The 18,842-nt window shown below is 37.5% G+C and overlaps 2 protein-coding genes across 3 annotated transcripts in view; both read left to right on the top strand.

Moving 5' to 3' along the window:
- The window catches only part of meak7 (MTOR associated protein, eak-7 homolog), a 514,074-nt gene that overhangs the window by 336,413 nt on the left and 158,819 nt on the right, over positions 1–18,842 (top strand). The window lies entirely within an intron of this gene.
- LOC114658113 (1-phosphatidylinositol 4,5-bisphosphate phosphodiesterase gamma-2-like) overlaps positions 1–18,842 on the top strand; it is a 198,976-nt gene that overhangs the window by 112,629 nt on the left and 67,505 nt on the right. The window contains exons 3-7 of the mRNA XM_028810160.2: positions 2,855–3,001; positions 3,385–3,478; positions 6,849–6,896; positions 9,600–9,684; positions 10,834–10,917. Coding sequence (XP_028665993.1) covers positions 2,855–3,001; positions 3,385–3,478; positions 6,849–6,896; positions 9,600–9,684; positions 10,834–10,917 — 458 coding nt within the window. The remainder of the gene's footprint in view (positions 1–2,854; positions 3,002–3,384; positions 3,479–6,848; positions 6,897–9,599; positions 9,685–10,833; positions 10,918–18,842) is intronic.

Raw genomic sequence — 18,842 nt, 5'->3', positions numbered from 1 at the left:
TCTATGAAATTGATTACAAGTAGCATCACATAATAGAAGCATTTTCTTGTATATTGAAAGATAAGATGTTCATGCATACTTCTGAAGTCATTTTGTTACTGTCGTCATTAGTTACATGAGTAAAGATAAGGCAGCCAATTCTAAGCCATGACTCTGCATTCACTTATAAAATAAGTAGTCCACTTTGGACCATCTGCAGATTATTTATCTCCTGCATTTTTTATTTTTTATTCACTTTACTAGAGGTTTATGTTTGACTCATTTGTTATTACCACTTTGTTCTCTATATTTTATTGACGTCTTTCAGTTTTCTGTGCTGATGAGAGGTTTGCATCTCATGTAAGTGTAGCTTTAATAATTCTCCTGTCCACATATTTAGTGACAGTAGCTTATCCTTTCCTCTCTCTGGTTGGTGGAAGTTGTTAGTAAAGTTAGAAACAGTATCATTAACATTTTTCTTCACATCTCTAATAAATATGTCATTATCAACTGCAGTTACTCTATACTCTGACTGATTTCATTGCACAACATTGATGTCTTTCTTAATCACGATATTCCAGATTGTTGACTTTTGTCTGTCCAGTTCTGATTGACCTCATATTTCCTCCTCAGTATCCAAATTGAAGGCTTTTCTTTCACAGACAGTTCTCTGTATTATCAATGTTTGTTTAAGCCTGTTGATGCCTGACAAATAACAAACCAAAGGATAGAAGCTAAATTCGAAACTACATATTCTTAGCTCTCTTGCAGCCAGTTGTTCTTGTGCTTATATTCAACTGAAGTAAGGGAGTGGAGCACATACTGTAAAGCAGCATTGTTCTTAAAGCATATATGGGAACAAATGCTAACAAATGAAGTAGGTGCCATTCTGCCCTTTGATCTCATACTAGCTATGCTGTCCGCCTAAGATGGGTTGTAATCTAAGTCAGGGGTTCTCAGACTCGGTCCTGGGGGCACACTGTGGCTGCAGGTTTTTGTTCCAACCAGCTTCTGTTTTTAATTGGACTCCTGGGCTAATTAAGTGTACTGTTATTTCCCAGATTCTGTGTTTTGGGAACAATTTAGAAATTAGAAAACTAAGTTTGGTAAGTAAGTAAATAAATAAAGCAATATATGGAAATAATGTTTTTTTTCTTGTTAACAGTATTTTCATCTTGATTTTCATTCTAATTTTCCAGGTGTTCTGATTGTTTAATTAATCCAATTATTTACTAATTAGAGGGTCTAATGCTAAAGCAGTTGCAGCCTTTCATGATTCAGTGTCTTTTGCCTGGGTGTCTGCTCTGTTTGCTCTGCTCGTTTTTAATTGTCATTATTAAGATACAATGAAGGGAGCAAACAGCACAGAGGAAGGGCAAAATATAATGAAATCAACAAAAGAGAGTTAAACATTGAAATCTGTAGCAAAAATAGAAATATTTCTAAATGTCTTATAAATCTAAAAATGGTGCTATGCTTTTCTGAATGTAGAACAAGAGAAGAGAGAAAAAAATACCAGCTAATTAAATGAAATCAGTGTTACCAGTTGTTGTCACTGATTATGAATCTGATTGGAACAAAAACCTGCAGCCACAGTGGGCCCCCCACACCGACTTTGAGAATCCCTGATCTAAGTAATTGATTTAGACCTAATGCTTTTATTTGGTATACCCAATCTGTTTCCCTCGTGGTGGCCTTTTCGTCTTCCGAAAGAGCTTCCCATTTTCACCGCTTCCAGTTGCCAAACTGACCACTCTTACAGTCAAAGTGTTTTTCTGGGAAAATGAAGCAATCATCACTGCTGCATTGCCTAGTTTAGCAATTCTAGAAGAGTCATGTCGGGGCTTAACGTACACATTAATTTATTGCTATTTTCACTCATTAATCGACTACCACATGAAATTAACAGTCAGCAGCATTACAGCTATAACCCTTGTTCACATGGCCTGAGTGGGAGCAAGAAATTTGCCACCATATTGCTGTTGCTGGTACGTATTTAATATCAGAAAACAGAATAGGCCCATAAGATCAGTTTTCATTTTCAGCCCTTCTTTGATATTTTCTTAACATTTTTGATTTTCGACTCTGCTTTTTAAATTTTTCTTCCTAAACTTAGCAACTGGACAGACACACAGACACACACATAGACATCTGTCCTGTCAGTAAGGTGGATTCATCTGTTTATCTCAAATTTGAAACTCTTGTGGTGTACATGAGATATATTAACTACAATTTCACCACCATAATACTTGTGGTGACTGTTGTATATGGGAAGTTGATTTTATTAGTCTAGCACAAGCTGATAGGCACTGCTATAACACCTGCTGAACCTTGTATCTTGTACCTTACCTTGTAAAGAAGCTATAAAATAGATTAAGTGAACTCATTTGACTTATTAAGTAGGAAAATGTTTTGTTTAACTACTCAATTGTGGCTTTTATATTGGCATTTTATAATATACAGGGTTGGGTTGAATCGGATATTAGATGAATTGGGAAATTCTAAAAAAGTGTGGAAATGATACTTTGGTAAAACAAAAAAGCACTAAAAAATGTTCTTAAAACATAGTGTCGAAAGAAATACACACAAATCTATGCCTCATAAAGTCATTAGATTTTCTGTCAAAATTCTGAAGAGACAATGTATCCGGGTTTGACAGGAAACAAACAAACTAGCAAAGGCACATGCCTGTGTTGTAAGTTTAAATTTTATTGTGTAAACTGTGTAGCTGATCTAAAAGGATGGTTCTTGTCATAAAATATGCCACTGAATAATGATACTGAATTTAATTAAGCTTATTAATATTTTTGTGTCATGCCTGTTGTATATTTCAAACTGAACTACTTGATTTGTTATATCTGTTCCTTTGTTTCAGTGGATATTAGTGAAATTCGAGAAGTTAGACCAGGAAAAAATTCTAAAGACTTTGATCGTTTTAAAGATAAGAACAATTTGGAAGAAGAAAAATGCTTTACAATATTATATGGATCCCAGTTTGTCCTAAATACTCTGAGTTTGGGTGGTAAGTATTTAAATTTGAAGCTATCTTTTTTTCTGTGTTGCACTTCAGTATATTGTAGAAAGAAAACAAAAACTCACCAAAATTTATTTCACTATTTTCAAATATAAATTTATTTAAGTATAGAATAATCAATTATTACTATTATATACTGTACCATTTTACAAAGTTTCTTTAATATTGTACATTTTGTTTACCTTATTTACATTAGTTACTATAATTTAAACTTCTGTGATATTTACATCACAGGATTTAGGAAACACAGTCTAATAAATGCTTCACTGCAGCAGTTATTGCTGCTACCAAATAAACAATAAGGTATGGTGAATTCTACACTAATACAGTCAATGTGCCTCAGAATATTGCTTTGTGCCTTTTGTTTGCAGCCGACTCAAAGGAAGATGCAGAAAAATGGTTATGTGGAGTGTCAATATTAAAAGAGGAAACCTTGACTGCTCCAACACCAGCTATTGTTGAAAGGTACATATTTCAGTTCTTTCTGTCTTATTTCTCTATTTTAAAATAAAAAGGCCATTTTGATTATGTAGTACCTTCCTAGAGATAGAGTACAGTTGTTTGTGTATTGTTTTACCTTTGGATCACTTACATGCCAACAGTCACACAGTGAGTAACTAGTAGGAACAGAACCACCAACCATTCTTGTTTACAGCTCAATATCTTAGTGGTATGTCTCTTGTACATCCTACATGATTACAGTAACTGTGGAGGTTTTATCTTCTATTAGTTAATTCTAATATTATGAATTGTTATGACAGCATTTTAGGTTAGTTCTCGCTTTGAAGGGCACTATAAAACATAAAGACAGATTGATTACATTTTAACATTCAAGTTGATTTTAAAGTAGCACATACTGTAGTGGCAGTGATAAAATCCATTATAAGTTTCAAAAATGTTAGTGACTTCTACCTCATAATCCTTATTAAATATAGTCATCAGTCATTTTCTAACCTGCTTAGTCCTGAACAGGTTTATTTTGGGGTGGAGTGTATCCCAGCTAGCATAAGGCACGAGGCAAAAACAAACCCTGGACAGGGTGCCAGTCCATTGCTGGGTGAACACACTCACACAACCCCAACCACACACTAGGACCAATTTAATATGACCAATCAACCTAACCTGCATGTCTTTGGGCTGTGGGAGGAAACCAGAGCAACTGGAGGAAACCCACACAGGGAGAACATAAAACTTCATGCAGGGAGGACCCAGGATGCAAATCTTGGTCTCCTGGCTAAGAGAGAGCAGCACTACCACTGCACCACCATGTTGCACCTTTGTTAAATACACATTATTGCAAAATACAAGGTGTTAGCAACACCTAACAATTAGATAGGATTATTTCTAAATTAACACACAGGGAGTCTGTGTAGGAGATATTTAGCAGGATAGAAATGATAGCTTTATGGTCAAAGACTAACAACACATACTGTCACTAAGTGTATTATATCCTTTTAGACTTATCCCTAATTCTTCTGTCATGAAAGAGTTATCAGCAATTCTTCTCATACAATAGGCATTTTACTAAGTATATCATTCAGAATCAATTATATTCAGAAGCATGCTATGTAGAGGGCAGTCTTATTTCAACAACATCTTTATGTAACATAGCACTTTCTTTACATCATATTATTTCAGTAGTATATTTAACTTGGTGATTTCCTAATTGTACAATGTATGCATAATGGTATAGGCAGTATTTAGCAGTAGACAGATTTTAGTTCACTGGAGTTTAATTGAATGTAGGCAATTTGTTATCCTGCATTTGTCCTGCAATCTCATTTCTGACTGTCTCTTTCCTCCTTCACAAGAGTGAAAAGGTCCTGCTCCTACAAATTGTATGTTGTGTCCCATGGCTCAGATAAGATCCCGGTACAGAGTCCCAACTCTGCCTCCAAGACAACCCACTGAGTGATCTGTTACTCCCTAATTCTCAAATGTATACTATGTCTTCTATTAAAATCTCTGTTTATTTAGTCTTACTTTACCAAAATAGTTTTGTAAAATGTTTAATTTTTTTATTGATAATAATGTTTTTGATCTCCCAAATATTGCAAATGCTGTATGATGCTATTATTACCTCTGACCATGATCTTCTTATTTTAGAATTCAAATTGTTATTCTACACAAATACAACTCAGCTTTGGATACTATACTCATTAATACTAGTAACAAAGGTTTTATTACATTTATTTCTACACAAATTATTTTTTTATCTGAGGCCAATGCATTTCCAGAGATAAGTGCAGTAACACATCACATTGGGAAATTCTTAAAGCATATTTGTGAGGCTAATCATTTCAAATTTGAACACCTTGAAAAAAATCAGAGCTAATAATTGAGATGACTAATAATGTTCAAGCATATGTAAGATCACTCAATGATATGCTTTACAAAAGCAGAATTAATTTTTTTTCCACTTAAAAAAGATATCAACTAATTTTTAATTCCTCCTAAAGATAATAGGATTTAATCTGAAGAAAAAGGAAGTTTATAACATAATTCCTTGATGAAAGAGAATTGCTACAGGTCTACACATTGCTCATAGGAAACAATAGGGCTCTTCAAAAATAAAGATGAATTTCCAACAAAATTGAAAAGCCGTGGGTCCAAATGGCTATTTAGCCAGATTCTAAAAAAAAGATTTCTGTTATTATCTTCTTTAGTACTAGGTATGCTTATGGAAACTTAATAAGATAACATTTTACCAAAATCACAATTCTATGCGGGCGGCATGGTGGCGCAGTGGGTAGTGCTGCTGCCTTGCAGTTAGGAGACCCGGGATTGCTTCCCAGGTCCTCCCTGCGTGGAGTTTACATGTTCTCCCCGTGTCTGCGTGGGTTTCCTCCAGGTACTCTGGTTTCCTCCCACAGTCCAAAGACATTCAGGTTAGGTCCATTGACGATTCCCTAGTGTGTACTTGGGGTGTGTGTGAGAGTGCGCTCCCTGCGGTGGGCTGGCGCCCTGCCCGGGGTATGTTTCCTGCCTTGCGCCCTGTGTTGGCTGGGATTGGGTCCAGCAGACCCCCGTGACCCTGTAGTTAGGATATAGCGGGTTGGATAATGGATGGATGGACAATTCTATGCACCAATTACTACCATTCCAAAACTGAATAAAGAGTGTGTTTTCTACAGACCAATTTCTCTATTGAACAACAGATTTAATATTTTCACAACAGTTTTAGCTAAACGAATACAAAATGTGTCTATCAAGGTCCTAATCGGTTAATGATATCTTCAGGCACCTGTCTTGCTAAGTTATTAAAGCCCCATACATTTATCATTCAGAGCAACTTTTGTTAATCTGTCAGAGAGAGTTACATTTGAAACAACTTCCAATTCTTTAACAACATTATTTGGAGTAACACCTGATGGGATAATTTTAAGCAAAAATTCTATTTATGATATCCTACACTACATTGCTTGAGCATCAATATATCTAACTCAGCTGAAAGAATACTAGTCCTCATCCATAACTTAACGTGAAATAAATATCCTTTGTTTATTTGAAATAAAAGAGACATTGGTACAAAACTTCTTTAGAGTTTGGCAAGAACTCTTTAATGCTGCTCTAAAATAAGTCTACTGGACCTTTTTTGTACTTTTTTCTGTTGATGTCTTAATATACATAAAAACTATATAATAAACTTGTATTCACAACTTTCTGAGCTGTGTAGAAAAAGAGTGAATTCATCTACAGTGATAATTTTAAACATCAATGATAGGATGTTGTATCGATTCTATTCTAGGCTGAAATTTGTTTTACTTAGTGCAATATGTTTTATCATTAAACTCAATATAATTTATTATTAATTACAATATTTTCCTTTTTTTAGCTGGCTACGCAAACAAATGTATTCAATAGACCATTCCAAAAAGAGCAAGTAAGTAAACTAAAGAAAGCATTTGTTTTGTAGTTATGCATTGATAGAATAAGCTTTTAATTGTACCTCAAATAAGTTAAATATATTCATATTTTAAAGTAGATTAAACTGTATATTGATGTAACAAAATTGGTGTATTTCAGCATTTACAGTTAGTGATTTATTTATATTTTGTGATTTAATTATAGAGTAAAGTTTTCCGATTGTAACATGTCTTTCACCTTATGATGCTATCTTAGCCTATGACCCATTCAACAGAATAATATATTCTGTATATATATTGTAGAACTTGAACCCCGGACACAGACAGACATGGACTCAGAATGTCCAAAAGCACACACGTTTATTTCTTCTTTAATTCCTGCACACAACACAGTGCACAAAACAAACACACTAACTCAGTGCCTTTTCCTTTCTTTTCTTCTGCCACCTCTGCTCCTTTCCTCCTAAGCTTCGTTCACCTTCCACCTGACTCTGGCTTCCCGAATGGAATGAGGCGGCCTCCTTTATACTGTGCCTGGAAGTGCTCCAGGTGTCTCCCGATTGACATCTGGCAGCACGTCCGGGTGTGGCAGAAGTGCTGCATAGGAACTCAGTTCCTCTTCTGGCAGCACTTACGGGTGTGGCGGAGGTGCTGCATTCCCAGACTCTGGAGCTGTCCAGGCGCCCCCTGGTGGTGGCCACAGACCGCTGCCGGGTTAAGCTTCTGAACTCCAATTCCGTGACCCTGATGTAAACCAAGGGGGCTGCCATCTCGTGTCCCGGGGTAGGTACTGCTGGTAGTATGTCCATTCCCCCAGTCTTCTCTTCAAAAGGGCGTTCCATCTGGGCAAGATACCCAGCCATCCATCACAATATATATACGTATAATATGTGTGTATGCATTTTTATTAATATATATTTTCTTCATAGTATCAGCTTCAATATAGATCCTGGATCCTACCAATGTACTGGCAGCTTCCATGGTAACCGCAGCACACACAATTTTAGCTTATCTATATAAACTTTATTCAATATAATAAATTGTTATGAAAATTTGAGGTACAGAACATCAAATTTTTGTCTAGGGATAATTAGAATAGACTAAATGGTTACAATTTTTATTTAAATGATTTTTGATAGAGATATAATTAGAAGATTAGCAATATAAGCTTGCATTCTTATGTCACAGCACTTCCAAACCAGTCCAATTAAAGACTGGTTGATTTGTAATTTTTTGTTTTGTTTTCAAGTAGTTTCTCTTGAGGAACTCCAGTTTGTTCCCACAATCCCAAAATATGCTAATCTACATCTAATTTTTGTGAGAACTTAGTGGGGCATGTCTTATGGGGGGAGGGGCGGCACGGTGGCACAGTGGTAGCACTGCTGCCTCGCAGTAAGGAGACCCGGGTTCACTTCCCGGGTCCTCCCTGCATGGAGTTTGCATGTTCTCCTCATGCCTGCGTGGGTTTCCTCAGGGTGTTCCGGTTTCCTCCCACAGTCCAAAGACATGCAGGTTAGGTGGATTGGCGATTCTAAATTGGCCCTAGTGTGTGCTTGTTGTGTGTGTGTGTGTGCGTGTGTGTGTGTCCTGCTGTGGGTTGGCGCCCTGCCCGGGATTGGTTCCTGCCTTGCGCCCTTTGTTGGCTGGGATAGGCTCCAGCAGACCCCCGTGACCTTGTGTTCAGATTCAGCAGGTTGGAAAATGGATGGATGAATGCACTCACCTTAATGAAACAATTTCCATTTAGTGATAGAGCAAGTGCACACCTTCAGCTGAGGTTTTCAGTGCACAATTTAAAAAGTTGATAGGAGCTAAGTAAGGAGGATCTGAATCAAAATATGGAAAAAGAGACCCAGACCCTCATAAAAAGAGAGAGAAAGAGAGAGATCCAAGAAGCAGAGGTCCAGATATGATAATCAACTTCAAGGATCATTGAAGTCAGGATAAGGCTGTTGATATTACGGGACAATTCACAGGGAAGTGAAAACAATGTGAAGCCCATGCAATGTGCAGGGCTTGAAAGGTGGAACTGTGTGTGAAGTCAACTGAAGCTGCTATAGTGTGCAGAACTTGGAGCAATGAAAGGCGAAGGCAAGTTGCCTAGGGATTAAACGCGATCTCCCAGGAGGGGGCCCAACTGTGTGTGACACTTTGGGTCAGAATCCCGAAGATGTTTCCAAAGGGGAGTGGAGTATCATTAGTTTTATTTTATTTATTTATTTATTTTTTTAAAAACTGATTTTATAAGAATTCTCCCTCAATAAAGCTAGTTTTAAGAGGTTCTTGTCTTTTAAAGGAAGAACTTTTTTTTCCCATGAACACCATTTCTTCATTTATTAAAGTACTGTGGACACTTTAATTCTAGTTTTAGTTTTAATAAACACTTTGCACTGTTTACACCTTAAATCTTGTCTATCTCCTCACTTGCTGCTGGTCTATTTTAGTTTATTGATGTCCAGGCGGAGGATGAGTGTGCCAGCTGTGGGCAACCTGGGCATCACAGAGCAACCTGCAGTGAGCTGATATTCAGTTAAGTGCTGATTGCTGTCTAATGCTCATTACTACCAGTATGTGCTAGGTCAAAGGGTCAAAGTAACATATAAAAAATAACCTTTTTGGCTAAAACATTCCTTTAAGGCACTGTAGCAATATTTACATTTTTAAAAAAAATGTAGTTTTTTCATGAAGTCTAACCTTATCATTACGTTTTTCATTTACAGAATAACAATGAAGGAGATCAAATCAATTCTTCCTCTTCAAAATTTTAAAGTGCCCTGTGGCAAGTTTTTGAAAGAGAAGTTTGCGGTAAAGTATATATTTTTAAAATTATTTCTTATGGAGAAAACAGTACTTGGCAAAAGATATTTGAAACAAAAGAAAACTCTAACCTTTAGCCTACAGTATATTTTTCTGCCAAGCCCAGAATATACCCATGGGTCCTCATCTCACTACCAGTTCCAAAAACTCTATTCAAAAGTAAAACTCATATGGAAGATGTGACATTCATTGTAATAAATGCACCTGCTTGTTTCATTTATACTTAAAATATTTGTAAAAAATATTGCTATAATATCTAAAAACAGCAAAAATAATTGTACACTTTTTTAAGGCATCTTGACTGAGGTGGATAATGAGCTCTTACCTTGGCGAGAGCTTTTATACTGAATGATTCAAGGGGATGGATAAATGGCCAGGCCAGGATAGGTGGTGTTTTTTCCATGGTTGTTAGCCTGCCATAATGGAAGTACAGAGGGAAACTGCCTCCTGAGACCATGTGCTCCCTCAGTATGCTGGGTCATACCAAAAGTCTGGTGGGACTCCTATTTGTACTCCTGCAGGAAGCTGTAGTTTTGATGGGCAGCCCTGTTTAGGCACCTGGGTGTCAAAAGAGGGAGCTGCTAGCAGAAGGCTTACATGTCTTAGGGAGGTTCTGCCAGACCCAGAAGTGCTTACTGGTGTGAATGTACTTCCGGGTCCGGGTTTGAAAGGGACTGCACAGCTTCTTGCTGGCAAGTTGGAGTCAGAAGAGAAGGAGGACAAAGCTCACCTGAGAGGAGTGGAGGAGAAAGAAGAGAAAGGAATTGTGTTTGTGCTGATTTAGAGGAAAAGCCTATGGAATGGTGTTTCTTTAAATATAGTTAAGTCTTTTTGAACAACTAATTTTCTCAATTTGTAATTACTGTGCTTTGTAATGTTTTCATTGTTGTATATTCACAGCCAATTCATACACCATTATAATGCATTATGTTAAACAATTGCGTTTTGTTTTCGTCAATCTGATATCAGTTTATGTATATAATGGAAAATAAACTAACATTTTCCATGTGGTGCATGTTTTGTTTGCTATTTTGTTTCTAACACTTGAAAAAAAGACAGGAAAGATTTATGTAATTTTCCATGTACTGTAGGTGGGATCATTTTTGTTGAAATCACTTTGACTTTGTGTTCTTACAGGAAGCTGGAGCTCGCAAAGATGTCCTTGACTTTGAAAAGTTTCATAAATTCTATAATATTCTCATGTTTGATTACCAAAAAGAGGTAAGGTAATATTTATTATATGCTTTAAATAACGATATATATATATATATATATATATATATATATATATATATATATATATATATATATATATATATATAAAACAGGAATGACCCCATAGGTGGAGGCCACTGACATTTTTTCCTCCTCATCTTTTCTGACTGTTTTTTCACTAGTTTTGCATTTGGCTATGATCAGTGTCACTACTGGTAGCATGAGGTGATACCTGGACCCTACAGAGGTTGCACAAGTAGTCTAACTTCTCCAAAATGGCACATCAATATATGCCATTGCCAGAAAGTTTGCTATGTCTCCCAGCACAGTCTCAAGGGCATGGAGGAGATTCCAAGAGACAGGCAGTTACTCTAGAAGAGCTGGACAGAGCCGTAGAAGATCCATTACCCATCAGCAGGACCAGTATCTGCTCCTTTGGGCAAGGAGAAACAGGATGAGCACTGCCAGAATCCTACAAAATGACCTCCAGCAGGCCACTTGTGTGAAAGTCTCTGACCAAACAATCAGAAACAGACTTCATGAGGGTAGCCTGAGGGCCCGACATCCTCTAGTGGGCCCTGTGCTCACTTCCTGGCACCATGGAGCTTGATTGGCATTTGCCATAGAATACCAGAATTGACAAGTCTACCACTGACGCCCTGTGCTTTTTACAGATGAGAGCAGGTTCACCCTGAGCACATGTGACAGATGTGAAAGGGTATGGAGAAGCTGTGGAGAACGTTATGCTGCCTGTAACATCATTCAGTATGACCGGTTTGGTGGTGGGTCAGTGATGGTCTGAGGAGGCATATCCATGGAGGGACGCACAAACATCTACAGGCTAGATAAAGGCACCTTGACTGCCATTAGGTATTGGGATGAAATCCTTCGAAGCATTGTCAGAACCTATGCTGGTGCAGTGGATCCTGGGTTCCTCCTGGTGCATGACAATGCCCGGCCTCATTTGGCGAGAGTATGCAGGCAGTTCCAGGAGAATGATGGAATTGATACCATTGACTGGCCCCCACACTCGCCTGACCTAAATCCAATAGAAAACCCCTAGGGCATTATGTTTCGGTCCATCTAACGCCGCCAGGTTGCACCTCAGACTGTCCAGGAGCTTAGTGATGCCCTGGTCCAGATCTGGTAGGATATCCCCCAGGATACCATCCGTCGTCTCATTAGAAGCATGCCCAGGCATTGACAGGCATGCATACAAGCAAGAGGGCCATGCAAACTAACTGAGTACTAACTGAGTTTGATTTTGAGCTGCTGGAATGAAATTTCAGCAAAATGGACTAGCCTGCCGCATCATTTTTTCACTTTGATTTTTGGGGTGTCTTTGAATTCAGCCCTCTGTAGGTTGATAATTTTAGTTTTAATCAAACGATGTGGCATCGTTTATTAGAAACATTATGTTTCTAGACTTCTCTAGCGCCTTCAACACAATCCAACCTCTGCTCCTTAGGGACAAGCTGACAGAGATGGGATTAGATTCATACCTAGTGGCATGGATCGTGGACTATCTTTAAGACAGACCTCAGTATGTACGTCTTGGAAACTGCACGTCTGACATTGTGGTCAGCAACACAGGAGCACCACAAGGGACTGTACTTTCTCCGGTCCTGTTCAGCCTATATACATCGGACTTTCAATACAACTCGGAGTCCTGCCATGTGCAAAAGTTCGCTGATGACACTGCTATCGTGGACTGCATCAGGAATGGGCTGGAGGAGGAGTATAGGGACCTAATCAATGACTTTGTTAAATGGTGCGACTCAAACCACCTACGACTGAACACCAGCAAAACCAAGGAGCTGGTGGTGGATTTTAGGAGGCCCAGACCCCTCATAGACGCCGTGATCATCAAAGGTGACTGTGTGCAGATGGTGCAGACCTATAAATATCTGGGAGTGCAGCTAGATGATAAATTAGACTGGACTGCCAATACTGATGCGCTGTGCAAGAAAGGACAGAGCTGCCTATACTTCCTTAGAAGGCTGGCGTCCTTCAACATCTGCAATAAGATGCTGCAGATGTTCTATCAGACAGTTGTGGCGAGCGCCCTCTTCTATGCGGTGGTGTGCTGGGGAGGTAGCATTAAGAGGAAAGACGCCTGACGCCTGGACAAACTGGTGAGGAAGGCAGGCTCTATTGTTGGCATGGAGCTGGACAGTTTAACATCTGTGGCAGAGCGAAGGGCGCTCAGCAGGCTCCTATCAATTATGGGGAATCCACTGCATCCACTAAACAGTGTCATCTCCAGACAGAAGAGCAGCTTCAGCGACAGACTGCTGTCACTGTCCTGCTCCACTGACAGATTGAGGAGATCGTTCCTCCCCCAAACTATGCGACTCTTCAATTCCACCTGGGGGGGTAAACGTTAACATTTAACATTATACAAAGTTATTGTCTGTTTTTCACCTGCATTATTATCATTCTTTAATTTAATATTATTTATTGTATCAGTATGCTGCTGCTGGAGAATGTGAATTTCCCATTGTGATTAACAAAGTATCTGTCTATCTATCTATCTATCTATCTATCTATCTATCTATCTATCTATCTATCTATCTATCTATCTATCTATCTATCTATCTATCTATCTATCTATCTATCTATCTATCTATCTATCTATCTATCTATCTATTCTTTCATTCCCAACACCCAGATCCATATCAGTATAGATATCCAGCAGGATTTTTTTTTCCCCATTGAGATCTGATATGTTTTCAAAGTGTTCCTTCAATTTTTTGAGCAGTTTGAGCATGTGTGTGTCGTGATCACTAGGGGGTTAATTATAATACAGAACTCCGTTTCTAATTCTAACATTTCTTTTAGCTTTTATTAGGATAACACACCTTGCAGGCCTTTTTTGTTCTCTTCAAGACTGCCTGGAGTAGTTTCTCATGCACAATTCCTGTGGTAGAAATCAAACATAATAATTTAAGAATGCAACATATCCCCTATCAGGACAACTTTGATAAAACCTTTTTCAGTCAGTAATCGGACAGGAAAAAGCTTATCCTTCTACATCTTTTATTACTCTTGCAGCAACATGCTGAAGAGGGAGCATCCATCACAGCAGTCTGTTACAGCATTGTCAGAATGATCAAAGAAACAGAGGGTAGAGGTTCATTTTATAAACTTTTTGAATTTACATATAGTGCCAATTAATGTATACATTTACTCTGGTGGTTCATTGGTTTACACCCAAATCACTTTTCTAAAATAAAAGTCTATTTTATTATATTCTTATTATTCCTATATCTTTAGGTTTAGCTATTATCCTTGAAATTTCTGTGTATGTGACACCTGTCCAGTCTTGCTTAAAGGACATCTGATGATCACTTAGTCATCTTTTGGTACATTTTGTGTATTACATCTGTGTTACGTCTATGTTAGCCTAGCATTATTCTCTCACATTCCTTCTTTTTCAAGAAGTTTAGTCTATCGTCATCCTTCAGGGATGCTGTATTTTTTATAAAACACTTGGGGAAATGTGACTAGAATACTTGATTACTTTTTTACTTTGGAGCTGCCTCCCATTTCTTGTTTCCCGTCTGAAACAGTCTGATCTTCACATTTCCGGTTCCTTTAGTGTCTTTGACGCACATTTCGTAATCACCTTTAATAGCTTTTGTTTTCCCCCATATTATGTGGACACATCTACTCATGAAAGGAATTTTGCTTTTTGCTTCATATTACACACTTTAGAAACTGTATAAAGCAAAATTACATAGAGGACAATATGTATAATTACATATGATGATGATGAATTGCATTTTTAAAATTTCTGTTAACCTCTTCTATATGTGTGAGTGCATGAGCCCTGCAATGTTACAAATTTAAGGTCTCTGCATTATCATGACATTGCATTTGGGTTGGTGCTGATGCCTATGCTTATTTGTGACAAAATTCTCTTTAATATATAGATTAGGGAAATATTTGAGATTAGGCACTGTACAAATGTGTCTATTACTTATATACTACAATGTTATAAGAACATTAGAAAGCATTTGATGAGAACAGTCCCTTTACACCAACAGTGTTCACTAATTCTATCAGTTTAATTCCTCCAAAATAATATCAAATCAAGTTTTGAATGTCCCTTAAGTCCTACTGTCTACCACACTACTTGCAAATATATTCCATGTGTATGGTTCTCTGCGTGAAGAAAAACTTCGTAACATTTATGCAAAATTTACTCTTAATAACATTCCGACTGTTTCCCTGTGTTCTTGTTAAACTCATTTTCAAGTAACAGCCTGGATCCACTGGATGCTGGAGTATGTGAATTTCCCCTTGGGATTAATAAAGTTATCTATCTATCTATCTATCTATCTATCTATCTATCTATCTATCTATCTATCTATCTATCTATCTATCTATCTATCTATCTATCTATCTATCTATCTATCTATCTATCTATCTATCTATCTATCTATCTACTAATTACTTTCAGAATTTGAAACGTTTTAATAATTTCACCTCTTAATTTCCTTTTACTTAAATATGAAAAGTTTTTACTCCGTAAATCTTTCCTCAAGAAATTTTACTGTGTTATCAAAGGCTTAATATAAACCATAACAGCGTTATTGATGCTCTATAAGTGGTATTACGACCAAAGACACCATTGTTAATGTCTTGTCATGTAAGTTTATATGAGTAATAGATACAATTTTGCAGTATCTAGTATTACCAAAATTAACATAGAGAGGGTTTCTCCTGGTGGATAAAATAAATGCAATGCTTATTACATAATACATTGTTATCTTAGAAATAATATCAAATGAAGCAATAAATAATTCAAAGTGTAAATTTCTGCATTCATCTGACTGCGGGAATATTAATTGAGCAACCTATGTTTTTCTGTTGTTTGACAAGAACAATGCTTAATCATTTTCTGTTAAATATTTATTTCTTTTTAGTGATGCATACAAGCCGTTCAGACAGATGAACAGATCGCCCATTTTCACACACTTAACCATTCCAACATTCCCACTCTGAGGTTTCATAATTGCTAAGCCACTCAGCTGGTAAACAATATGGTGAATGGGGTGGTTATCCAAGGACAACTTGAAAAACAAATTGAACTGAAATATTTTCCTATTTAAACATTTTACAAAGTTTCTGCCCAGTGGGTATGTTTATCTTGGAAAAAGAAAATGAGCTGTACTTTCACAATGCTTTGCATTGTTGTTATCACTTATCAATAGGCTAACAGCTTACTTGTTAAGATTTCTTGCTATTATGTTTTTTGTCAGCAATAATAACCATTACAATTCAATAACAGCAATATTTCAAGTTTCCATATAAAGTTTGTTTTAATATATACTGTAACTACATATATGCAACAATCACAAATGGGAAAGCTGGGTAAGTGGGCTCAGTTTTGAGGTGACATGACTCTGTATATTTAAATGCAATGTTTATTCCACAACTCCCCTTAACCACACTTCAGTAGTTCTTTGAGTTGAGTAAAAATGCTAAAAGCACTAATTCTTGGAATGATTACAGTTGTAATTCAGTATATGTGGGCTAATTTTTAACAAGCCTCCAGAGCTTTTCCCTTAATCACTTGTATTATGTGGTTTCAAGGGGCAACATTTTATGCCAGTTTTCAATGCTAGCATATCGTTAGCATTTTTATTTTTTTCTAAATAATTTATCATTTCTTCTGTTTTGGTGAAGTGCAAAGTTTCAGGGTTATTAAAGGGTACTTCAAAAATGAATTTATAATAAGTCAGTTGAAGAAAAAAATTAAACAATGTGTCTCACTCATCAAAAGTTTAGATGTATTTGAGTGATACAATTATAGGAACCGTGTCCCGTCAGGAACCCTCAGAAAATAAATGAGAAAATTGAAAAAACAGACTTGTCTTTTGTTTTGGCTAAAAAAATATACAAAGAATAAGTTTTTTTTTTAAATTCTTTGTGGAAAAGCAAAAAAAAACCTTCTGTTTTAAGGAAAAACATAAAGGTGATGTGGTGCTTCTATGTTAATCCTGTCTGAAAAGTGAAATGTGAAGTAATAGACACACAGATATAGAAATGGTTTGTGTTTTGACAAAAAAAAACAAAAACATGCATTGCCAGTTGGCAGGAGCTGAAAGTAAGAAAATTCTTGTGGGTTACATCAGTGTCTCCTTTAGTTTGCTGACTGGTGTGGCTGACTGGAAGGAAATAGAACAAATGTGTGAAAGAACAAATGTGACAATAGAAATGATTTCTAATAAAAGAGATTATTAAGAGAACTAAAAATAAGAAGCAGAAAATATTTAAAGCAATAAATTCCAAAACAGTTTAGCAATTATCAAAAAATGCTTTAAAAAGATCTCAAATTACTGTTACCAACTAGAATAACCCATATAACTTATCCATAGAGCAAAACCAAGGGACAAAGGTCTGTAGAACAGAACTAACTTGCTCTAACAGCCACATGCTAAAGTCACAGCTTAACAGGGTAACGCCTACACAAAACAAAGCGTTTAACTAGAGAAGGCCTCAAAATTAGATAAAACAGAAACTGACATAAACAGACGAAATCCAACTCAGAAAAGGGGCACCGAGAGCAAACAAACATCTCAATGCCCCAGCTATGAGAGTGGAGCTAACAGAATCACACCTGGAAAATGTGGATTAAAGCAATGGAACCCAATTAGTAAAGAAAAGACTGTTACAAAGCAATAAAAAATAGAGGACAATTGATGAAAAAATGTAAGATAAAGTAGTTACTCTTAAACTCAAATACAAAAAGTTTGCTCCACTCTGAACCTGTTTTCAAAACCTTTTGGAGGATCGTCAGTCCTGTCTGATCCTCCTTTTGGAAGCATGGTTAAGAGCAATGGAGCATGATCATCATGAACATCCATGTTTCAAAACATAATACATGAAGGACGTGTACTAAATCGGAATCAGTACTGCAGTGGACACTAGACATATATTTCCTAATGTATTATGTCGACATTTTAGCATTTACATGCTTCTGTCACACGTAATAACATTTTATGCTTGTTAAAGTAGTAGGGTGTTGTACCGTGTTAGCCATGATGGATACAGTGAAAAGTCAAGCAAAGTGACACCTTCTATTGGCTAACTTTTGTGGCAACTCAGGCCCCTTCTTCAGGCAGGTTGTAATTGCATCAAAAGCTTGTATATTGTAATCTATTGAGGTGTTATTTTGCTTGACTTCTCATTGCTTGTTAAAGAAATTTCAGTGTTTTTGACTCATTTTTCCAGGATTAAACATAATGCTGAGGAGGATACTCAATACCATTCTATTTGCCATGTGAAATCCATCACATCAGACTTTTTGTTGTCTATATTGATCTGTCTTCCTTCAGTTATTCATGGCCTAGTGTCTCAAGCTAAAGCAGACACTTTCATTGTTTTTCTTTTCTATGACTAAATCCCAAGAGCCAGCTTCTGTAGCCGAGGATCGGACCGCCAAGGTCCCCGCCTTCGGCCACCACCCAACTCACACTGCACCCAACCTCCTGGGCCCCTCCCATAGGTGGTGAGCCCATGGGAAGGGGGACCCATGTTGCCTCTTCGGGCTGTGCCCAGCCGAGCCCCATGGGTGCAAGCCTGGCCACCAGGCGCTCACCATCGAGCACCACCTCCAGGCCTGGCTCCAGAGGGGGGCCCCGGTAACCCGCGTCCGGGCAAGGGAAAACGTCATCCAAAGTTTTTATTCATCATAGGAGGTTGTTTTGAACCGCACTTTGTCTCATCCCTCACCTAGGACCAGTTTGCCTTGGGTGGCCCTACCAGGGGCATAAAGCCCCGGACAACAGAGCTCTTAGGATCATTGGGACACGCAAACCCCTCCACCACGATAAGGTTAAAGATAGGGTGAGAAGCTCAGTCATCCGGGAGGGGCTCAGAGTAGAGCCACTGCTCCTCCGCATCGAGAGGAGTCAGATGAG

The sequence above is a fragment of the Erpetoichthys calabaricus genome, chromosome 9, assembly GCF_900747795.2.
Source record: "Erpetoichthys calabaricus chromosome 9, fErpCal1.3, whole genome shotgun sequence".
Classification (NCBI taxonomy): domain Eukaryota; kingdom Metazoa; phylum Chordata; class Cladistia; order Polypteriformes; family Polypteridae; genus Erpetoichthys; species Erpetoichthys calabaricus.
Note: the sequence above shows the minus strand (reverse complement) of the source record. Positions and strands in the feature narration are given on the sequence as shown.